This window comes from Chamaea fasciata, unplaced genomic scaffold (genome assembly GCF_029207755.1).
Source record: "Chamaea fasciata isolate MVZ Bird 193981 ecotype frontalis unplaced genomic scaffold, bChaFas1.0.hap1 SCAF_2, whole genome shotgun sequence".
In the NCBI taxonomy this organism is placed as follows: Eukaryota; Metazoa; Chordata; class Aves; order Passeriformes; family Sylviidae; genus Chamaea; species Chamaea fasciata.
In genome coordinates this window covers 34582719-34606648 of record NW_027094087.1, presented here as the reverse complement: position 1 = coordinate 34606648, position 23930 = coordinate 34582719, and the positions used below count along the sequence as shown (strand labels likewise).

General features: G+C 38.0%; 1 protein-coding gene and 1 long non-coding RNA gene across 6 annotated transcripts in view; one reads left to right on the top strand and one right to left on the bottom strand.

The window, feature by feature from the left end:
• The window catches only part of LOC136285031 (transmembrane protein 135-like), a 112307-nt gene that overhangs the window by 77823 nt on the left and 10554 nt on the right, over window positions 1–23930 (top strand). For 3 of the 5 annotated variants that reach the window (XR_010719348.1, XR_010719347.1, XM_066175660.1), the window contains exon 4: window positions 8213–8259. Coding sequence is in view for 2 of the 5 variants with exons in the window: in XM_066175660.1 (XP_066031757.1) it covers window positions 8213–8259 (47 nt within the window). In the remaining 3 variants the exon portion in view is untranslated. Of the gene's footprint in view, window positions 1–8212; window positions 8260–8361; window positions 8555–21248; window positions 21324–23930 lie in introns of those variants that run through there. The other 2 variants (XR_010719349.1, XM_066175661.1) reach the window with 2 other exon arrangements.
• Window positions 575–16695, bottom strand: LOC136285032 (uncharacterized). Its single transcript, XR_010719350.1, has 3 exons — window positions 16543–16695; window positions 12107–12198; window positions 575–752 (listed from the first exon to the last, which is right to left on the bottom strand). It is a non-coding gene; the product is annotated as an uncharacterized lncRNA (long non-coding RNA).

Sequence of the window (23930 nt, the reverse complement as noted above, 5' to 3'; positions counted from 1 at the left end):
GCTAGGAAAATAATCATTATATGGATGACCACGGCTATGACAAGAGTTTTTGCCATTACTTTTGATGGGTCATGAAGTTCTCCCCAGATATGCTGCATGTCATTTAGAGAAGGAGATAAGGTGTTACAAAGGTTTTCACTTGACAGGTCAACTATAGAAAGAAGGTAAAACACTGCATCACTTGAAATTATTGTAGGCATTTCAGGATTTCCAACTGGCATATGTCTTTTGGGATTACTAGATGTTTGAGCTTGGTGAAGGGCAACCAACATTTTCTTTAGGTCCTTATGCTTTCATACAGAACCAAATAACGTGTTTTCAGTGTAAAATATCTTTGTTTTAAAAACTTCATTAATGACATTCCTGTGCGGGAACTGTGTGACTTCTTTAATAAGCAGTGGCAACACTGAGAATGGAATGGCTCATTTTTGCTGCTTGCTGCAATTCTTAGGAATTGAGGAGTGCTCCTAATAGAAAGATAAGGAATATTATAGAGAGATTTAAATGGAAATTAAAACATAAAAAGTAAATCACGATTTCTGATTAGTGTGTAAAACAGGAGAGATATTACATGACTTCACAGTAACTAAGTGCCAAGCCAGCAGGTACAGACAGTAATGTGTGATAGTGGTGGTGTCATGTGTTCTGTTACAGCTGTTGGATCTTGGTTCGGAATCTCGATTGTTCCAGATCTCTACGTGCTTGAAGAAGGTCAGAGCACTTTGCGTTGCCCCTTGGCTCCTTCTCTCTCCCTGCAGGATTGAGAAATAAGGGGCTTGTGGTTAAATGTAGAAACTGTTGTTGAAAACACCCTGGCCATGTCTGAGGCACTGTTGAGTGCTCTAAGGTGCCATCTGTAACACAGCACTGGCCTTGGAGAGAGGAGCAAGGGACTCAGATGCAAAAAGCTGGAGGGTTGCAATAGGGCTGGAGCTGCTGCAGGATTTGGGAGTATGTTTTCCCTTCAGTCTTCATTATATTTTCACTACAGCTTTAATAAGTCACTTAACTGACCTGAAGTGTATATTTTGTTCAATACTGAAATTTAAATAAAAATAACAGTTTCAGAAGCTTTTGCTGAAGTGTGTAGAAATGCATGTTTTACTATTTATAATGCATTTATTTTAGAGACATGCGTCAGTAATACTTTTTTTATGAATGCTGATGCTGCAGAAGACCATAAAGTCATCCAGTTGTGTACTGTTCAGAAATGGCTGATGAATGTCACCACAAACTGCATCAAGTGTACATAAACTAGTTTAATCACATTTCATTAATTCATCTTGATAACCATAGAAGAAGTTGCCATTTTACTGAGTTTGATAAGACTTCAGGTTCTAGCTTGTCATTTGAGTTTTTTCTACCAAATTATGAAACTGGTTTTAGTCCTGCAGGCTGGTACTCCAGCCGCCTCCCTGTCTTCTCTTGAATAAGACAAAAGCGTTAAGATACTGGCAGCTTTAGTTTTATAGCAAGTAGTAGTACCAGGGCATTGAATTGCTTTTTGCATCTGCCTCTCCTGGTGTTGTTCAGCTTACTAACTGGTGGGAGTAGAGTTGTGCTCTGGAGAATCTGCTGTACATGCCCAAAAAGAACATCAGTCTAAGAAGTGGGGGATGAATGACTTCCCCAAGTGATTTTTACTTACTCGGGACAGTGAATAGATAAGAGGATAGGATAGGATAGGATAGGATAGGATAGGATAGGATAGGATAGGATAGGATAGGATAGGATAGGATAGGATAGGATAGGATAGGATAGGATAGGATAGGATAGGATAGGACAGTGAATAGATCTGCTCTCTGTGGAGAGCAGGAGACATAGCTCAGTGCTCAGGGAAACCCCTGGCTGAACCCATTGTTGATGTAATGTGGTGTTAAGTGGCTGTCTTGGCCCTCCTTTGCATTGTGTCTGTGCAAGTGCTGTTCATGGCAGTCATCTCCGAGGTATAGCTGATGCTCTTGACACCTCCTGGGTTTTGGGCTGAAGTTCTCCCTTTTAGTCCCAAAGAGGTGACAATGTAACTGTCACATAGGAACTGCCGACTCAGCTAATGATGACTAATTCTAGGTAATTGTTTACTGTGGTAATTTCTTGCCTGAGGTGTTAAATAATGGTAAAAAATAGCTATTTATATTAGTAGAAATGGTCATCAGATTGGATTTTATGAGGCTGAATGTAAAGTAATGTGGCTCCTGCTTTTATGTAAGTTCTTTTTGATGTCTTTGGTGTCTATTGATATGACTTTTGGTATCTTTGTCTAGTTACTCCGAAAGACTGTGATTTCCATCCCTTTTAACTACTAGAAAATTACAGAAAATTGCATGCTTTTTAAACCAATTATTTTGCTATTGGAAAAGATTAACCGATGTATTTCATAAAGACAGTTCATTGATTAGGGTGTTATATTATGTGCAGGTGGAAAATAGATATTCCATACCTATATATTTCCTCGGTCATGGAGTACAAGACAATTACATTAATGTACATAGCTAGTTCCGTTGTTTTAATTTGTTTTGTTTTGGTTTTGTTTGAAGGGAGTTTGCTTAAGAGATAATCTTATTGATAAGAACTGTAGAAAACCTTTTTATAAGGGCAGTAACACATCTTGAAATAAAATTTAGGAACCACAAGCAAGTGTAGCTTTGGTGGCTTACTGTTAGTGGTGCTTTGGTTTTTATTAGACTAATAAATATGTATGGAAAAAACTAGAATGGCTTTTGGGTACAACAAGTCATTCTTCATGTCTGAAGTAGAGGTAAATTAGAAAAAGAGATTGTGTAGCCAAAAGTTCCATGGAGCATCTTCCGAGATCCCTGGTATAGTAAAAAAAAGTACAGCTACTGTGCAACTATTCAACTGTGTGTATAAAGGTGAGAGGGGGCTTTGTAACCTCTAGCAGCAGAGACAGTAGTAAACTCTTCTGTGGATGAATGTCTTTATTTTAAGGAATAAAAAAAAATGTTAAATAGTTGTGGTTTTCTGCATCATATGTTTTAAGAGTAAAAATTTGTAACCAACTGTACAAGACTCCTAGTTATATGTATCCCAGTTGTATATCTTGTAACTTTGGAAGAAATTGGCTCAAGTACTAATTACTGAAGGGGTTTATTTAAACTGGGTTTTTAATTTTCCATGGTTTTTACCACTAAAACTTCCCTCAGCAGGCGTTAGCTGGCAGCTGAGTTTTCTGTAGCATCATGCTCCAGGATTTAGGAGTAGTAGTAGTAACTTTGTTTTTATCAAGTGTAGCTGCAGGTCTCACATACATTGCAAAGTGGTTGATCAGGAAGGTGATGGTTTTCAGGCTTTATGAATACACTGGAAGTCAAGTGTTATGTGCTGGTGGTTGAAGCTGCCATAGGTCTTCTGTGAGCTGGTAGTAGCACTATGCAGTGTTGAACTGTAGCTCCAACACTCTCGGTGCTTCTACCAGCTAATATCACTGATTTACCTCCTCCTGTCTTCATTAAATAGATTGTGAATACCTTCAGTTCTTTTCCTTTTAATTACAAGGTCTATGTTCCTTTATCACAGGCTTCAGTCCTACTCTTTATTCTGGCTGTAGGGGAGAACCAGCAGCCTCCAATCAGAGACCTTTTGTACCCCAGGAAATATGACTATAATGGAAATGCTTAAAAAAATGCACATAACCTTAAGATTGAGTAATGTGTGGGAAAAACCTGAATACACAAGACTCAAGTAGTTTTGATAGTTCTAGCAGTGTTATTTTTCCTTTCTTTGGGCCAAGATTTTTATCTGGCCGTGAGGGCAGGTCATTTGTGAGCTGCTTCTACTGGTGTTACTGGGTCTACTGTTGTCACCAGGGCAAGTGGTAACCACTTTCACCCAGAGCTTTTTGTTTTGTGCTCAGTGCTGGGTACTGCCAGATGTCACTTCCTGTTGCTGATTATATGAGGGCTAAACTTTCTTGAAAAAAAATAAATGCTGGCTTTGTCAGCCAACAGAGAGCTGGAAAAAAGTACCTCTTCAGTTTTGTCAGCTAATTTCTTTTTTTTAATTTTTTCTTTTATTTTTTTTTAAAGGTTTAGCATAGTACAGTGAAGTATAATGGAATCAATTAAACTAAAGTACTTGCATATGAAATATGCTAACCTGTCCTGGAACATAAAGATTTTTCCTTGTAACCTATAGGCATCTCTCCATAGATGTTAAAATATTTGAGGCATATAATTCTCATTAGCAACATGCAGGTTTTCTGCTTGTATCTGTTTCTTCAGCTGGAAAGTTTCAAGGTCTGTGTGTTGCCAAGTACATTGTGTTAGTCTTCCATTGTAAATCAAAAAGTAATGGGCTCTGCAAGAAAAATCCCAAGTGACACTTCCTGCTCACTGGAACAGAAATTTTAAATTCAATTAATATTTAGAATTATATTTCTCTAGGCCTTAGTATTTTTCCTCTTTTTTTAAAATACAGTTATTTTAAAAACTAAAGTAGGTATTGCGTATTATACTGAGGGTATTACAAAAAAAGATCTAGAATGGGGAAAAATTTAAAAAAGGCTTACTTTGAAAGTAGCTTAGATTTAGAGCACAGTGATAATTTTTTCTTCTGCTTCTGCCTTATTTGTGCTATGATAAGGCAGTCTCTGGACTTTCCATATGGCAGTATGAATTTCATGTAGAAGAGTCTGGGTCTGGTTCAGTCACACCTCTTGCTGTGCTTCAGTTGCATAAATATTGGTGTCAAACATGCCCATGGCATTTCTTGGATATGTTTTCCTTTGCTATCTTAAGTATCTCTGAGAAAGGAGATTCCACAGTCTCACAGACAGCTTGTTCTGGTGTATCACTACCCTGGAGAGAGCTCTTTCTATTACCCAACCAATGCTTTATTCACTGTAGATTTAACTCTGCCTTCCTCCTTCTGTACTTGATGAGACAGATTTATCATATATGATAATTATATGAAAATCGTTGTCCTATTCATCACTAACCACTTATTTTATGGTTTCAGCAGTTTTCCAACAGTTATGCCCTACAGGCCTTTTATTACCATCATGATCTTCTGGACTGCCTTGTTTTGTCTATGCTTTTCTTTAATAGTGGTGCTCCCAACATTGGTTGTGCTAGCATGAGGTTATTAGTGTAACATCTTACCTTTGGTTCTGAAAGAGTCTGTAATATTTTGCAATGCCTTCTACAACATTGCATTGTATGTGCCTACTTACTTGTGACCTGTGGAATTTTTATACTCTTACTCGTTGTACTCTTGCCTACAGAGTGGTTTCTTGTTTTTATGTATGTGATTTCTCCTGTCAACTACTATGTATTCATTTTAATTGAATTTCATCGTGTTGACTTTGGGCAATTCAATCACTTTCTGTCATTTAAATTATTATTGAAGAGGGAGGCAAAACCTCTTTGGTGACTTCACTTAAAATGTCTTTTAGTTTGATAATAAACTACTAGCTATGAGAGTTTTCTCTTGTGTTTTTGAGCAGCCCTGTGCACACTTACTTGATTAACATAAGCAACTGCGACAGAGGTGTGTTAAAATTAGGAAAAACTACATTACGTTCTTTCCCTTAAATCATCTGTCAAAGAAGAAAATTCCAGTAATTTTAATTTACTTCTTTGTTTTGTTGGTTGTTTCTTATCTTATAATCTAGATGGCTATAAGCTGCCCATGTCAAATAATACATTGCAGTATGGTTGTGGATGCTAGAAGTGGTCTGATTGACAGTCTAATATTCTCTGAAATTCTCATTTACAAAAGTCAGTATCAGTTCCTGCTTCTCCACCCGCCCAAGGTCTTCCACGTCTTATTTTTTTCAAGGAACATTTTTGAATTCTGGACAACATCTGGAAATTATAGAGGCTGATTAAGAAGGCCTTCAAGTATTTTTAGTTTCCAGATTTTGCTAAATGGAACGTAGGTTGTAGGCAAAATGATGAGGTGGGTTGAAAACTGGCTGAACTGAAGTGGCAGGCATGGAGAGTTGTGGTCAGCAGCACAAAGTCCAGCAGGAGACTGGTCACTGGTTGCAGACCCCAGCAGGTCATCCTTGGGTCAGCAGCATTTTTATTAATGACCTGGAGGAGTGGACAAGAGGCTTTGCTCTCGGCAGCTTTGCAGGTGATTCGAAACTGGGAGGAGCTATTGCTTCACTAGGTGGTTGTGCTGCCAACCAGAGGGTTCTCCACAGGCTGGAGAAATGTGCTGATGGGAACCTCATGAGGTTCAACAAAGAGATGAGTGGTGGCTCTGGTGAGGAATAGCCCCAGGCACCAGTATATCCTTGGGGTCATTGGAAAGCAGCTTCTCATCAAAGAATTGGGGGTCCAGGTGGGCACCAAGCTGGACATGAGCCAGGAAAGGGCCCTTCCACCGCAGAAGGCCACTGCCAGCATGTTGAACCAGGTGATCTTTCCCTTCTACTCAGTGCTGCTGAGACACATCTGTAGCATTGTGTCCAGTGCTGGGTTTCCCAAGCTGAGAAAGCTGCAGTGCTTTAGCCTGGAGTAGAAAGAGCTCTGGGGGCATCTTAGATTATTATCAAATTTACAGGAAAAAAAAAAAAAGGTAGAAAAGGAATAAAAGAAAAAAGGGCAAGAAGACTGTTCAGTGAAGTGAGTGTTTTTAGAATGGAAAGGCTTACTTCTTTTGGTTGTTTTTTGTTTTTCTCCTTTTGTTTTGTTTTTTGTTTTGTCATTTTGCTGTTCCTCCGTCATCCAGAAAACTGGTTCTTTGCCATTTCTCACTTATTTCCCAATACTGATGCCCAGGCTGTCAAGCTGCCTTCTCCCTGTGTCTCCAGAATAACCTCTAGAGAATTGATGGTTGTTTGACTGATCAAACTTTGAACTCATTTTGAGCTTCAGAGGAATAGGGCAGATCTTTTTGAGTAGAATTTGTGTTTAAAAACAAGTCTGCTTGTCTGCTTTTGCTGCTAGTTTGAAATGAAATATTCCATTACCCTCATGAAATATACCTTTTCGCTAATGATATTGTATAAAATGATTTCAGATGTTCACATTTTTGATGCAGATTAATAAAGTATGATAGTACTGATGATGGAAAAGGAAAAAATGGGTAGTTTACACAGCAGATGTTATAATGTCTTTAATAATGTGACTTTAAGTCACATGCTAGAGGACTGAGAAAAGGGAAATGGTGTCATTTGAAAGATTTTTTTGTCTGAAAGTCATTGTAAAGATTTCCTGTGCAAATTTTTGTCTCACTTTCTGTTTTAACATGCAGCAACCTCCTGTTCTACGTATTTATAACCTTCTAACTTACACCTCTGCCACCTCTTCCATTTCCTCTCACATAAGATGTCTGTATCCTCTCATGATCAAAACTTCTTCAACCCTTGAAAATAGGTGCAAATATTTTCTGAAAGACTTGAAATATTTCTGTAAGGATTTTGCCTCCTAAATGATGGTATGAATATGGTTCAGCATATCTAGAACAAAACAATATTTTCTCACTTGTGAGCTGTACCTGGCGGAGATGGGGTGGATTAAGGCATGTTTTCTTCAGCATTTGTGAGTCCCTGTGCAGGGGATAAGGAGGAGCTAACAGCTCTAAGTCCCGGCAGAGAGGATGGCAGGGTGAAGGAGGACATTCCCTCTCAGTGCTGGAGAGCTGCTAAGTTTGCTCAACAGCTCTTGTATGAGCACACTGGTGATACAGAGCAAGATAGGGTTGCTCCAAGTGAGTTTAGCAATAAGGTAAACTACTAGAAAGGGTACTGTTAATTTGGAATAGAATTATCTACTCTCAAACTTGCTGGAAAGCAGTTCAGCACGAGCAACTGTCTATACAGATGTATTAAACACCATGCCTTTTAAGCTGCAACTAGCAATATGATATTTGCATAAATCACAAAAATAAAGACTGGTAAAATATGATGTTTAAATTTCAGTTCTAATATTTTATTGTTTAAATTCTGTTGTTTTATAATTATTTTATTACTTGGTCTGTTATTACAGGTGCTTTTAAGTGGTGCCATGTGCTATATCTCTTGTCCCACTACCCTGGTTTGGGTTTCAATTTTTTAAACTTCTACAGGAATCATTCAAAGTCCACTAGAAACGAGGCAATCCTTTTTGATGGACTTAGACAAGCTTTTGTTCTGGCCCCTCAAGTATACAAATAAAACATAGCTTTTATAGTAGAAGTTATAAAATCTTCATCATCCAGAACATGCAGTGTTATGTAATAACAGTATTTCTCCTTTTTGTAGGTCCTTTTGTTCTGCATCACAGCTGCTCTGTTCATGTTCTTCTTCAGGTATGTTGCTGGTGTATCTATTCATGTTGTAAAAATTGTTTTGAACAGTGTTTCTTAGAGCTTACTGTTTTTTGGTATTCTTCTGTTTATTCTTCACTCAAGTTGAATTGGCTGGAGTGCTTCAGTGGCATCACCCAGTACTGGTAACATAATTGGGCTAAAAAGGGAAATGTTGAGTCTTCTGGAGAATGTGCTGATTACTTAAGGAGTTTCATTTCCTAAGTAAGACCCTGGAGATCTAACATAGTGTGGAAACAACTGAAATCTATTTTCGTGGCTCTTTTTAAGAGCTCATGGCAGGGAAGTAACATTTTCTCTTCTGGTAAGAATAGAGGAGAACAGGAAAATGAAATTTTGTGGGTCTCAAATAATATCAAATATTTGACTTGTGTGCAGGTGTAACTGCCTTCTTTCAAATTTAGAATAAAGTTGTTTCACATGTTTTCACAAGGTACGAATTGTATTCATGTTTTAAAATTTACAGTAGTGAGAGGTAGATGAGACACTCATTTTAATGTCTTGTTTCCCTCTCAGTTTGTACTATATATGTAACTCATTAATCTTATTTCCCTTTAAATACCAGACCTCTCAAAATTTCTTCATTCTATCTCAAATTGTAAAGTTGCTTTTTAAAGTAACTTTTGACTACAACCTTTTGACTTAGAATTTTCTGCGGCGTGCAGCCGTCTATGGTTCTTCAAGCTGTATGATCCCCTGGTAATTGCAAAACTCTGGAAAGCTGCAGCTTGTTTTTCATAATTCCATTACTTACGGATATTGGCTAAGAACAGTCTGTGGATAGAAGAGGGCTGTTAATTTAGGGGATTCGAAGAAGCATTCCTCCTTTCATCTGTAACCTATTAAGAACCTTGCATTGGCAGTCTTCTTGCTTTATTTTTTTCTATGTCCCTGAGTTAAGCCATAACAACCTCAGAGAATTTGACTTGTAAGGTTGAGGTTAGACACCTGTCTGCATAAATACTGGTCAAATGAACTCGGAACACTAAAATTCTGGTCAAAACCACAAATGCTATATGATCTTGGAGGAAGCTAATTGTCTCCTGTCTATGTCTTTAGTAATGAAGCGATATTTCAGAGAGAACCTGCAAGTTAAATCACAGACTTCTAGAACAGTTTGGTCTGAAAGGGAGCTTCAAGGTCATCTAGTTCCAGCCCTTCTGTCATGAGCAGGGATATGTTTCACTGGACCAGTGCTCAAAGCCCCATCCAGCCTGGCCTTGAACACTTCCAGAGAAGAGACATCCACAGCTTGTCAGGGAAACCATTCCAGTGGCTCACCACCACATGGTATGTCACAGTGAAGAATTTCTTCTTAATATCAAATCTAAGCCAACCCTCTTTCAGTTTGATGCCAATACCTCATCCTATCACTACATGCCCTTGTAAAAAGTTCCTCTCCAGCATTCCTGTAGCCTCTTTAGAGGTGAAAACTGACACAGAAGAGTCCAGACATATTTGGTGAATTTTTCCCTGACCTGACAGTTGAATGGGCTCCAAACCACTTTCTGTTCTAATATAGTGACCCCATGCCAAGGCTGATGGAATATCCTGTTGAGCAATCATCAACAACATTTAATTCCTTTCGTCTTTGTGTTTTAACAGTGGAATTAAAATAGAGGCTTAAGTTTAGTTTAATTATTGGGGAAAAAAAAAATCTATTTCTAAACACCAATGAAGTGCTAAATTTATTTTATGTCAAAAATAATTAGCATAGACTAGTTTTTTGATTTTTTTTTTCCCCCTTTCTCGGTGTAATGAGTGCTTGGACTAGGACTTCTTCACAGTGTGCTACTTTCCTAAAGAAACCAGGTATAGAGGGGTCTGGATAAAAATACCTCTGGGTATGCACAGAATCTGGTCAACTGCTCAGGGAGAAGACACAGCAGAGAGGTCACTTAATCAGGCCTCAGAGTTGTCCATTTGTCTGGACTGGCTGTGACTGTGAGCTGGTTACTGTCTGAATTGATATGTGAATTAACCACTGATGCCCTTCAGTAGGATTTTGGACAGCCCTTGGAAAGATCCTGTGTGGAGTCCAGGGAAGGCAATCTTCCTGTCTCTGTTGTCATGTAAAACGGAAAGTAATTGGGAGAGTCATTAAATTACATTTCCCTTTTAATGGCTCAAAATCGCTTCAGCCTTTTTCTTAATCATAAGTGGATCAAACTGACAAAATCACGTTCATACTTTTGGAATAAACACCTTATTCAAAGTCAGATCCGTTTGGCTTGTAGAATATATTATTGTTGACTATAAAACACTGTTTACTCTTACCAAGCATTCACTGATCTGAAAATCAGAAAATTCTCTTTTGCATTGTACGTAAATTGTTTCCAGAGCTGCATTTTGTCCTCTCCACCCAACTAAAATGTCAACAAAGATACTGAGACCAGTAGCAGTCATGGTCACCATGATCATATAAAATGTCTTTCATTATTAAAGATAAAATCCTGATATCTATATGGTATAATTTGAAGCTTAAAACCTTTCTAAAAAGAGACTTAATGTAAGTCTACCTCTATGCCATGAAAATCTGACTGATGCTTGAGAGTCAAATGTTGCATGGAATAAAAGCAAAGTAGTCTTTTTTTTTTCTGAGTTCATATTAACTGCCTTACCTGAGGTTATCAGGTCTTCTGATCTTAAAAATTACTGCTGTCCCGAATAAGTAGCCCTGGTTGGCACTACATTCCTAACAGCTCCAGGTTTAACTCAATTTGGCTGCTCTTTCTGCTCCAGGTAGTTCTGAGCTGAATCATTTTCATTGCACAGCTTGTACCATGATGCACAGTAGCTGCATCGGACTGAGTCAGTGGTCCTGACTGGGATAAAATGGACAGCAGAGATGCTCCACAGCATTCACATGCTGTGAATTTGGTCATTTCAAAGTAAATGCATGCCAGCATAACTTTAGGTGACCATAGCTGAATCTAGGAGATTAAAAGTTATTTGAGTTGGAAAGTTTGAAAGTGTTTTCTTCGTGGAAGAATTGAGGTATGTTCTCTACATCACACAGCTTCCAGGGTACTTTTAGGTTGCCAGGTTAATAGCAGCCTGTAAAGTTGAGTTTGCTTAGTGTTGCTTCTGGAAGGCCAGTGCTCTGGTTGATAGTTATCCATTAAAAGAGAAAAATACCAATGTGGCACTTAATTGCAATGTGATCATACTTCTCCCTTGAAGTGGGTGTCTTCCTACCCCCTCCTACGGTTGCAGGAAATGCTGCTGTTACAGATGTATGAGTCTTGGTCTACAGAAGTATGGGCATTGTTCTTCTTGATTTATTTGAATATTTCCTTTTCTAGTATATTGATTGTCTTCAGTATCTCACTATAATCTCTATCTTATATTGTTTTCTAAACAAATTCTGTAATAATGGTCTGTTGATGAGGCAGGTGTTTCATGCTAGTTGAAAACTTCACCGAGCAGCCTTGATATTTATCACTGGAGTTTTCCCCAAATTCTTTTGGTCTGCTCAAACATTATTGTGTTTGCTACTGGACAAGGAAAAGTAGGTGCTGAATCTTAGAAGTAAAGAAATGGTACAGAACTGAAATGGTAAAAGGAAGAACCAGGAATAATTACTCCAGAATAGATAAAGTGAGAGGAGAGTCAGAGTGAAAGGTAAATTCAGAAGAGCAATATGCAAAGGAAGACAGTGGGAAGAAAGAAGGAGAGAGTGACCAAAGAAGGAAGAAAAAAGGTCATCTCAGGAGATGGGAGAAAATAGAAGAATATACTAGGAAAAAAGCAACTGAAATGCAGATGATAGGTTTACAACTAACAGAGTTATATTTACAGACAGAGGAAGCATATTTTAGTGCAGTACTTTTTTATTTCTTCTCTTCCATCCTCATCTTGTGGTACTTTTCTTCTAACTTGGACCTCTGTGTTTTCTCAAAATGCTTCTGCTCCACTCCACTGGAAGTGATGAAATTAAGATGCATTATTCATTTGTGGATAGCTGTAGTATACACAGTATAGTTGAATCTGACATATGTATATTTAATTCACACATATGGGCAACCACAGTTGAAACAGGATTGTTCCCCTTCCACACATATTTGCGTAAGAATCTTAGATGCAAAAGTGTGTCTGGAGAGAGGAATGTTCTCATAGCTGTAGGATATTATCTGTAGGAATTAATTTTTAGATGATACTGAACTCCACTGGGTGTGAGCATTCACCACTCACTCAAAAAAACCCAGTACTTAGTGGTGTCATCTGATGTTGTGTCATCTGATGTGTTGTGAGTAGGACTTCTTCACTGTATGCTGCTTTCCTAAAGAAACCAAGTATAGAGGGTCTGGGTGAAAATACCTCTGGATGTGCAGTCTGGCCAACTCCAGTTCCCTTCAGGGAGAAGAGACAGCAGAGAAGTCACTTGCTCAGTTCTCAAAGACCGTTCTTAAAGTGTCTTGTAATAAAAGTACACTTTTCTTTAATGCTTCTAGTTGTTTTTTAAATTGTGGTTTGCATGGAATTAAGTTTGTGGGTAGCAAGGTTTTGATTGTACCATGGTTTCATGCCATCTTATTTCAGTTTGAATAATTCATGGTACTGTCCAGAGTCTGTCTTCTAGAGTAATTGGATAGAATGAAATGAAGAAGCAGGAGGGATCCTACAATGTGCAAAATAAATATTTATAAAACACAGTGAAATTGTTTTTTTTAATAGCAGTTTCATTTTGAATAATACACAAGGAATTTTTTGGAAGGGTGATGCAATGTCTGTGCATTTTTGTCCTTGAAGAAATCCACGTAATGTAAGACTTGCAATCTCTGTACAAAAAATGAACACCTACATAGAAATCCTATCCATATAAACTTAGAAAATCTGGCAATTTGGGTGAATATGTGTTGGCAGACTACAGTACTGGTTGCTGTAGTAGTTAATCCTTGGACCATATACTACCAGCTTATATAATATGCACATGTTAATTCATCTGCTCTGTACCTTAGAAAGCAAAGCTCCACCTATGAGCTGAAAGCAGCTATTAAGAGAAGCTGAATATTTCTGATGATTGATTGATCATGAGTTGAGGATGAAGGCTGCCTTCTCTAGAGATAAATGCTGAAGTGTTATTTTCTGAGTTGGTAGTTTCAGACAATCTGAAGTTACTGCTGTGATTTCACAAAGCAGGACATCAAATTTTTCATAACTCAGGATTTGCATAGCTCACAACGGAAAGCTCTTGATCTCTTAATGCCATTTATATATTATGTGCTGATTAAAAATGGTTAGTGAAAAAAAACTTAAGAAATGCAGATGCAGTATCATATACTGCTACTAAAGTAGAGTATTGAAACTTGTGTGAAGACACTGAAAACCTTTGAGAAAGGTCCTTTTGTTCACAGAGCCCTTTATGCTATCTCATTAAGGAAATTCTAGCCTCCCAAATTACAGCTATTTGTTCTTCTTTCTCTGTGAAACACATATCCCATAATTTATTCAGTATTTTCGTCATGATATTTCAAAGTGCCTTTATTTTCTTTTAAAATTGTGTGGTACCAGTGCCGTGTTAGTCTCTTGTTTAATCACCTAAACTGCCTTCTGTGCTGAAGCAACTGCTTGAAAGATATTTTTGCCTTATAATTCTACTTTCCTTCTACAGTAGGATCAGCAGGCTTAACAGTTGGAGTTGCTGTTATATGGATTTAATATGAAACAATCTTCCCCTTTCTTATAAAGACTATTTTGGAGCCATTTCCATTCACCGTAGAATTACAGGAGTGCATTAAAAGTCCTCTGCTGTTGAAATATTATGTAATAAATCAGAATTAAAGAACAGATGAGGATTTTTTCCATGTTTATATGTTTTTTACTATCCTTATATAAACATCTCAAAGTTAGTGATTCAAAGCGTTGTTTTGGTAAATGTCATGAGACTTGATTTCTGAGGTATTTTGGATGACCTGGTGAGTAGATGAAAACATTCAGCCTCCTAAGAAATGCTATAAATATCAGTTTGCTTTATTTAGTGTGAGCAAAAGTAGAGCATGAATTGCAGGAGAGGGTTGGGGATGAGAAGATAACCTTCTGGGTCAACTCAGGCACTTCTGGCAGAGACCTGTGCTGGACTGGCACAGACTGGGTTCAGATATAAATATGGGTAGAAGGTGAGATAATATGTGTTCTGTTTATCTACCAATAGAATAAAAAATGAAAAAGAATCTTTTACTTTTTTCTTTTCATGAAACACCTTTTTTGTTCTCTCAAAGTCTTTTAGCAGACTTCCACTGCATTTAGTGGTTTGTTTTGTTTTGGTGGGATTTTTTTTTTGTGTGGTTTTTTTTTTTTTTTTTTTTTTTTTTTTTTTTGTCTCTTTAAATCTTGCTGTGCTATATAGTACCTTTGGGTTTGGTTTGCAGGGAAATTTTGTGGATTGCAGAGTTTTGTGGAGCTCTGGTTCGAACTCCGTTGTATTCACAGGAGGGGGAGACTGATTCTTCTCAGACTAATGCTGGACATACACACGTAGTTCAGAAATGATAAAGAATAAAGATGCATCTTAAGCAATTTTTTATTACTAGAAGAATTCAGGATTTTTAGATTTTCATGTAAGTAGCAAGAATTATCTGGACCTAGAGATTTTACAAAAAAGGTGTATTTAGGGTGGAAAATTACAGTGTCCAGCAGGATTGAGGGGGGCATCTTTAGTTGATTTGTGAGCCTCTCTTCAGACTCTTGCAACTGTCATAGTTTGCAGTAGCTCCTGTACAATATCCCTGAGCAACTTTCACTTTTGCAGTTTCTGTGTTATATTTTCAACTGCAAATCATTATTTTTTACCTATTCGTGTGGGTGTTACTAGAGGAAGAAGACAACAGTGGTATTCATAAAATTAGAAGAAATCCATTTTGGTCCCAACATAGCATTAAAGAGTGCCTTAGAACAATTACATTTTTAGCATGTTTCAAGGGCCTGTTTCCATGACTCATTTTCAGCTTTGGGCACCTATCTGATTTAAGTTAGGAAATAGGAGGGGTAAAAGGGCAGATCCAATGGGCAGTTCTCATCTTGTGTAGGTTTAACTCATGTTGTGGAGCTTCCTCTCTCTTACTGATTATATAGGGGATTGTGCACCAAAGTTATTTGCATAGTTCTAGGCAGAGTACATCTAGGCTGACATTTTTCTTCAAAGTTACCTAGAGATTGTATTAAAATTATTCTGAGGGATGGTAAGTGTTTGGAATTAAGGAGATGCTGAGATACTATGATTTGAAGTCTTTTTCTAACCTATTCTGGATACATGGCCCATATTGTCTTTCCATTTCTTGGCTTTGATATGAAAAAAAAATTACCTTGTGTTCTGCTAATAAAAGCAAAAAATCTGAACGGGGCATGCATACTGAAGTATTTATTTAAGTATTGATTTTTATGGCTTATTGCCAAAGTTTTTGGATAGAAATTACAGGAAAAAGACATCATAGAACAAACTACTTTCTTGCTTGGAAAAAATATGTGAAGCAATTTAAAATATCCTTTTAAATTCTAAACAGAATTATTGTAGTTTTTACAGTAATATAAAGTTCAAAACTTCAGTAAACTCTGTGATCTTTTTAGATCCTTGTGAAGAGGGAAAAGGGAAAGTATTTTTATCTTTTTTGTGTCCTAGAGATGCATCTTTGGAACTGGAAAGGTTTAAATTTGCTATTATTTATTCCTGTCTTTCAAAATGTACATGCCAATTTGGTAACAGTATTTATTGCTTTAAATTAGAGATTTGTCATGTAGTGTTAATTTTATGAAGTTTTTTTCTAGTACCTTTACTTGAGAAAGAATTTAGTTTCGTGATTAGAATGTAGTATTTAATATTCATATTTGCCTTCCGAATATGTGTTTGTGCTACTGAAATGTTACTAGAACAGACTTAGTCTTAGGAGACCAGGAGTTATTGGACTAATTTCTTGAAAATACCCTGGGAGAAAACTTCTGACATTTTGATAATGATCTTTGATTGCGTGATGCCTGTTGCATTTACAGTTTCTCCCGAGGAAATGCACACCACATCAGCCTTCAATCCTTGTGCTTGTTATTTTATGGTCTGCCATGGTGTGGCTGTCATGCCAAGCCAAGCAATGTCACCATGTCCGTGCCTACCGTCAGAAGTGATGTAGAGTGCATGTCTGTATACACCATAGGAAACTAAACCAAGCCTGAGAGTCTATACTGGAAGATTTAGGTGTTCAAAGGGATAAGCATAAACACATTTAAGAGTATTTTAAACGCTTCTTCTGGTAGTAAGATGAAAGCAGCTGTTACCTGGTGCTGAGCTGGGCGAGTGTCATCTCTGCCTCCCCCCGTCCCGGCTGGCAACTCCTCAGTCTCCTGAAAAGCGAGTGAGAGTGTAGGAAAGGTGAGCTGGAGTCACAGTGGCAGTGTCACTATCAGCAGAGACGACAGATGATTAGCATCGCTTTCCCAGAGTTGTGATCATTTGGGAGCAGTGGTGGTGGGAGCCAAGGGGAGGGAAGGGTCTGGGAGGAGGCTCCGTATGGGGCTGTGTGCACTGGGAAAACAAATGCTCTTCCTGAGTGCCTTTCTGTCCAAACCAAGACACTTTCAAAATATTTTTTTCTTTGGATCCTCTTGAGGATGACTGATGGATTATACTGAGTTTCAAAACTGGCTGTTTCCCCTTGACCTACTACTCCTGTTATGAGATGCAGTGCTTGACCAGAGAAGAAAAGAGAAACATGAGGAGGAGAGGTGGAACAGTATCCACAGTGAAGGAGTAAGAAGCCAAGCAGGACAGGGTTTCGACCAGCCATGAACCAGCTGCAATTAAAGGAGTAGGAGAACATGGGTGGTTTCATTATTAGGGCTATAGTGCGGCTTTTTGTCTTTGGTTTACCAAAGCTCTTCAGATAAAGTACTTATTTAAAAGCATAATGGATCATCAAAGTAACTAATTTGCAAGTCATCAGGTAATTTTTTTTCCATTTTTTTGTTTCTGCTTCTTGATATAACAGAGACACAGTACATGCTTTTGCAGCATGCTGTCTACAACTCTGTTTTTATATGCCTAAGCAGTACCTAAATGTTATCGGTATCAAATGATAGCCCAGAATAAAGGTGGGCATTGTCCTTTTGGCTTTTTTAAAAAGGATGGGTACTGCCTCTAATATCTTGAACCACCTTTCTTGTTAAAGGAAATTTGCCAGTACACACTATTTTTCACTTTGTCATTCAAGCTAATAGTGGATTGAAATGAGTAGGCAAGTATTTTATTGTTGTATTATACCCTTGTCTTCAAACTAGCTCTGCTTATGAAGGCATGAGCTGTGGTTAGGTCAGGTCCAAATGAGGAGTATTAAATGTGTGGGCTGAACTTGGGTTAGTTTTCATTTTCCCTATGTTAAATCATGCTGCTCCTGATTCCTGCAGTCTGCAAAAAGGCTGCAGAGTAGGCTTTTTCGGCTGCCAGTGAGGGAAGAAAATTATGTTCTGTTTAGTTCCTGTCTTTCCTATCTTTTTTTTGTGGTTGTAGTTTTTTTCAAATTGAGATATGCTGATAAATCTGTTCAATGGTAATACACATGTCAAAAGTCAAGAAGATTCTTTAAAGCATCTTTAAAGCATGTGACTTCTCTTTTGTTGAACTTCGCTGCTTTTAAAAAGAAACAAAACCCCTTTTACAATAAATTCAGAAGTCTTGCTTAATTGCTTCCTGTGGATTAAGTAGTACCAATGATTTTACAGCTACAGGAGAAGAAAGGAAAAAACATTGATAAAAGCATCATGGTACACATGCCAAATTACATGCTAGGAAATAAGTGAAATGGGGTTTTTTAGTACTCTGCATACACTATTAAAAATGTAACTAAATAGCTTACAGAAATAATTTATTTCCTTAGGAGTTAAAATGGAATGCAAGTTATTACAGATAGTTCATTGCATTTGCTAAATCAGTAAGTTTACTCTTATATAGCCAAATACAAACTTTTGAATGTAATGTGAAGAGATTAAATTTTATTTACCATGTTTAGTCACTTTTAGCCATATGGTACCTAGGTTCCTGGAATGTGTTTTAACTTTTTCTTTCCAACAGTAAATCTTGTCCTTGTTTTAACAGATTGCTTTACATGTAGCTGGATCCAGTTGCACAGCCTCCTCAAGAGAGGAAATGCGTTGCCTGCAGACAAGCAGTACAAGAATTATGGCTGTACAATAGGGAGTATTTTTCCACCATTATCACTTTTCAGTGGAGATTCTTTTTCAGATACGTAACAGTGACTCAATGAACCAGGAAAGTGTTTACCTGCAAGGTGATCTGGTGGTAACAGGAGAAGCTTTTGAGGGCTAAAATTTCAGGCGTCTCTGTCCAGAGCCATCCCCAATGGAAGAAAAAGAGAGTCTCCTCCCCTTCTTTAGGTTTTGTCAGTCAATCACAAAGGGCTTTTGTACTGCCAGCATATTGATGTGTCTGGGCTTTGGCTGTTTATCATCTTCCTGTCATCCTTAAATGCAAAATTAAAGAAAGGAAATAGCTTCTGGTTCTCAGGCTTTGAGAATAAACTGCTTGTGGCTGCTGGGGACCTTGGCGTCCCAGCTGCCCTGGAATGCCTTCTGTGGGGATGTGATCGCTGGCACTCTCTCACATCACCCCTGTAGCTCCCAGGCACTGGCCAGAACAAGGCTGATATTACAAGTCAGATGATGAAAAAGCAATTGAGGTTCACAGATTCGATTTCTGTCTTTGATCCTGGCATTAAAGTATCAAGCTCTGTGAGTGGAAGTATAGTGCAGACAAGATTTCTGGTCGCTTTAATCCCACTGCTAAAAAGATCCATTCACATGATGTAGGGATTGGCTTGTATTTTTGCAGGATTTCAAAGCTGTTAGATGTATTTTATCTGTGTATTTTGCCAACACTACAAGCAACTAGGCTTTTTTCTTCCTTATTTAAAGTTATTTTTCTGTATGATTTTTCTTATGTGTGTACTGTATAGTAAAGATTTGGCAGCTAATTCCACATACATTTGAGGCACTTTACATTTTACAAACAGAGTACTAAAGGAGAAGATGTAAGTACCCTGCTGAAGGTCAGAGACAAAATTTGTGTACCTTCGAGCTACAGAGTTCCAGTCTAGTTCTTAAATCACAAGGCTATCTCTCCTGCATTCCTGTTACAGGACATAATTTAAAAAGTGGGGCATGGTATAGAATTACTGCCAGAGAATTAGGTAGGAAGTGGTATATAAACATCTATGTAGAACCATGTAAAGAGGCAAGAGACAAGGATATTATGTAGGATGGTGTTGAATGCTTTGTACCAGTCCAGGCAGGTGACATCACTTGCTCTTACTTCATCCACCACCACTGTAAACCTGTTTTAGAAGGCCACCAAATTTATCAGGCACAATTTACCCTTAGTAAAGCCTTGTTGGCTGTCAGCAATCACCTTCTTCTTTTCCTTGTGCCTTGGCATAGTTTCCTGGAGCATCTCCTCCATGATCTTGCCAGGCACAGAGGCGAGATGAGGCTGGCCTGTGTTCCCTGAGTCTTCCTTTTTTTCTTTTTTAAAAGTGGGATTTTTTTCCCCCTTTCCAGGCACTGAGAAATTCACTGGCCTGCCACAACTGCTCAGATAGGATGGAAAGTGGCATAGCCACTTAATCTGTCAGTTCCCTCAGGATCAGTGGATGCATCTGCTCAGGTTCTATGGATTCGTGCACCTTCAGGTTCTAAAGATGGTCTCAAACTTGATCTTTTCCTATATCAGATGTCTTTTCCATTTCCCAGTCCCTGACTTTTCCTTGTGCAACTCAGTTGGTGTTGCTGGAGCACTTGATGGTGAAGACTAAGGCAAAAAGGTCACTGAGTACCTCATTTTTCTCCAAATCTCACGTAACCATGTCTCTCATTTCCTTTTAGAGAGGGCCCACATTTTCCCTTGCTTTCTTTTTATCACCAGTGTACCTACAGAACCTTTTCTTGTTGCCCCTGATGTCCCTGGCCAGATTTAAATCTCTCAGGGTTTTATCTTTCCTAACCTCATCCCTGGCTGCTCAGGCATTCTCTCTGCATTTCTTCCAGGCTACCTGTCCTTGCTGCCATCCTCTGTAGGCTTTTGTTTGTTTGTTTGAGTTTGCCTAGGAGCCCCTTGTTCATTCATGCAGGCCTCCAGGTGTTTTTGCTGAACATCTTCTTTGGGGTGCATCACTCCTGAACTTGAAGGATACGATCCTTGAGTATCAACCAGGTTTCTTGAGCCCTTCTTCTCTCCAGGGTTTTGTCCCATGGTATTATACCAAACAGATCCCTGAAGAGGCCAAAGTCTGCTCTTCTAAAGGGTATTGAGCTTCCTGTGTGTCCTCTTTGCTGCCGTAAAGATCTTGAACCCCACTACTTCATGGTCAAAGCAGCCGAGGTTGCCCTTGAGCTTCACATTCCCCACCAGCCCCATCTTGGTGAGCAGAGTGCAGCATAGCTCCTGTCCTTGTTGGCTCCTCGGTCACTTGGAGAAGGAAGTTATCATCAAGATATTCTGTACTCTTTATTCCTCTTGTTTTCTTTGCTGTCCCAGCTCCTTGGCTAATTTCTTTTGCCTGTTTGTTGCCTGCCAGTTCTTCCTAGGTTTGCTGCTGCTGCTCTCTTATAAAGAGTTACCTAGTTTTGCTGAGCTGAGGATCTGTGTAGTTGCTTGTTTAAATTAGAAAAGAAAAATATTTTCCTGACATTAAAGAGAGATCCCTTTGAGGAACAGTTAGAAAAAATTTAAGAACCATCTATGTATTAACAAAATCCACCTATGAAAGGAGAGTCACACCAAGAAATGAACTATAATTTTTGGAAGATGGATTTAGAGTTCAAAAATCCCTGCTTGTCATTTGAATGTTACCTGTGCCTGTTTGATTGCTATAATCCTTTATGGCGAAACTGAGCGGTTGCAGACACCAGCATGGTCATGAAATACAAGTCCTGAACTGGTAACTCACACTCATCACATGTTTCTGATTTGATAGCAGACAGGGCAGAAAATCTCCATTTCATGAAGAGCAGACGGTAATTACATTACATTAGAGTCTACATGTTTTGGTATGTATTTTTAAAATAAATAGTCTTTCTCTTTATGTAAGAGTTGCACATTGTCAAATATTTTATGTGTAACTACTGTGCAAATTGAATATATATTTGTAGTCCAAAGACTGCGGTCCCAAAAATGGCTTTTAGCATGACATTTGTATTTCATTTTAGAAAAAGGCATATTTTTAACTACAGGCATTGGAAATACTTGAAATTCTGTTCCTGTGAGCTAATTGCTGACTAGAATAGGAAAATAAGAACTACTTTGTGGTTAGATGCTTGTGGTCTTTCTTTTGGCTTTTGGCCCTTAGATAAAATGTCAGAGAAAGGACAGTAATGGATAATGGCATCTATCAGTGTACCCTGGACATAATTTGAAGCCTGTCAAATGTCTGCTACTTTATAAACATTGATTTACATAGCTCTTCATTCTACCATCTGCTTATTTGGTTGGAAGAGTATAAGTTATGTCATAGATGATTTTCACAGACATGCTTCAGTTCATAAAGTCTCAATTTCACAGAAAAAGAAACTGCTATGAAAAAAACCAGTTTCTTCTGTGAAACAGAGACTTTATGGGCCATTTCAAATACTCTAAAGAATGAGACATTCTTTATTCTCTTTCATATGTTTGATACATTGACTAGAAACCATAGTGAGGAAAGGTTTCTCACTATTTTTTTATTTATTATTTATTACATTTTTTGCCTAAATAAACCTTACCATGAACTAACCAGATCTGATTAATATAATAATAAACTGTAGTTCAGATTCTGACTCTACTCTTACATTAATATCAGACCATGGTTCTCATCATCAGGTGAAACTATGGTTCATTGTAATTGACTTGTAAAGAAACTTGGATTTCACTTTATGGTGTAAATAAGATAATTGTATAAGTAGATAGGAAGTGAGGAAAACCCTAAAAAAAATTAAGTTAGAACAGTCATATCTGAGAATTTCCTCGAAGGAGTAAGTTTTAGTGCATTTTAGATTTAAGTCTTTTTTGTAAATTAGGTAGGATATCTTAGGTGTTTTAAATAGTAATTTTCTGATATGCCAGAGGTTTTTATCTCTATGAATTTGAATGAACACATATTTAATTTTTTCAATGAGACATTACAGTAGTGTTTAGCCCAGGATCATGCAAATGTCAAAAATTTTTTGGCATGATTCCTCACATACACTCTTTGAAGACACTTAGAAGAAACAAGGAGGTGAATAACAGTGTGCACAGTTATTGATGAAGAATGAATTGTGTCAAGTCAAACTGGCTTCCCTCTGTGAAGATTAGAGGCTTCGTTGATTCAGAAGTAATAGAGGATATCATATATCTTCAGTAAATCTTTAGACAGACTCTCATGTGACATTCTCATAGGAAAGGCCAAAAAGTGCACTGTAGAAAAAATCCCTCCTACTTAAAACTGGCTGAAAAACCTGAGTACTGAATTTACCATCAGAATGGAAGGGATCATTTGTTCCATGCACAGATTTAATATCAAGCTCTAAGTAATTATCCTGATTATTATTAAAATTGTTGAACAGTGAAACCAAACCTGTTTTCCAAGGTGTCTGGCTTTTTCCACAGATTTAATGAATGTGTCATTCAGAGAAATTTGGCAAATTGGAAAAAACTCCCAATAATTACAATGCAAATTGATGGAAGGTTCTGCACTTTAGAAGAAAGAATTAACTGTACAGATGGAGAATTTGGAACCTCTTAGTGGCTCATAGCTCTTCATAGCAGTGCGTAGGAATTAGATGGCAACCTGAACATGAGTCAATGTACCGAGATGTGGAAAACAGCAGTTGTAATTTGGTGTATGTGGCTGATGGCTGGATGGACACAGCCAGAGCTGTAGTCAATGGCTCTGTGTCCAGGTGGAGGCTGGTGATGAGTGGTGTCCCTCACGGCTCTCTCTTGGGACACAGCTCTTTTAATGGTCTTCATCAATGATGTAGACAGTGAGATCTAGTGTACTTCCATTCCTGGAAGTGTTCCAGGCCAGGCTGGATGGGACTTTGAGCAGCCTGGTCTAATTGAAGCTGTCCCTTCCCATGGCAGTGTGGCTGGAACTAGATGGTCATTAAAGTCCCTTCCAGCCCAAACCATTCTCTGGTTTTATGATGATATAAATAAGAGTACAGCATACAAAGCATATGAAGTTACCACTGATCTCTCCTTAGTGTCAATAATGTCAGTTGCAATAACAAAATTCATCTATGCATGGACACATCGTGCAGAGCCAGAGCAGAATGGGAGTTATCAGACATTTATAGACCATATTGTTTGAGAAACTTGGAATTACTTGAAATATTTCACTTACTCTAGGAAGAGGCTGAGCTGATAATAGTCTCTCATGTGTGCAGTAATTCCGTAATGAGAATAAAGAACTCTCTTTTGGGTAAAAAGCAAAAGAAATACTAGTCTGAGATTGCAGGGTCTAGACATGGGTTAGAAATAACTATATTTGAGAAACTTTCTAATATTAATACTCACCAAATAGTGAGGGGTGATTTGATATCCAGGGTTGACATGAAGGGTAGAGCTGCAGCCCTTGTTTTTGATGGAGAAGCAACTATTTGAAATTTCTTCTGTAATTTGATGTGATTATTCTATA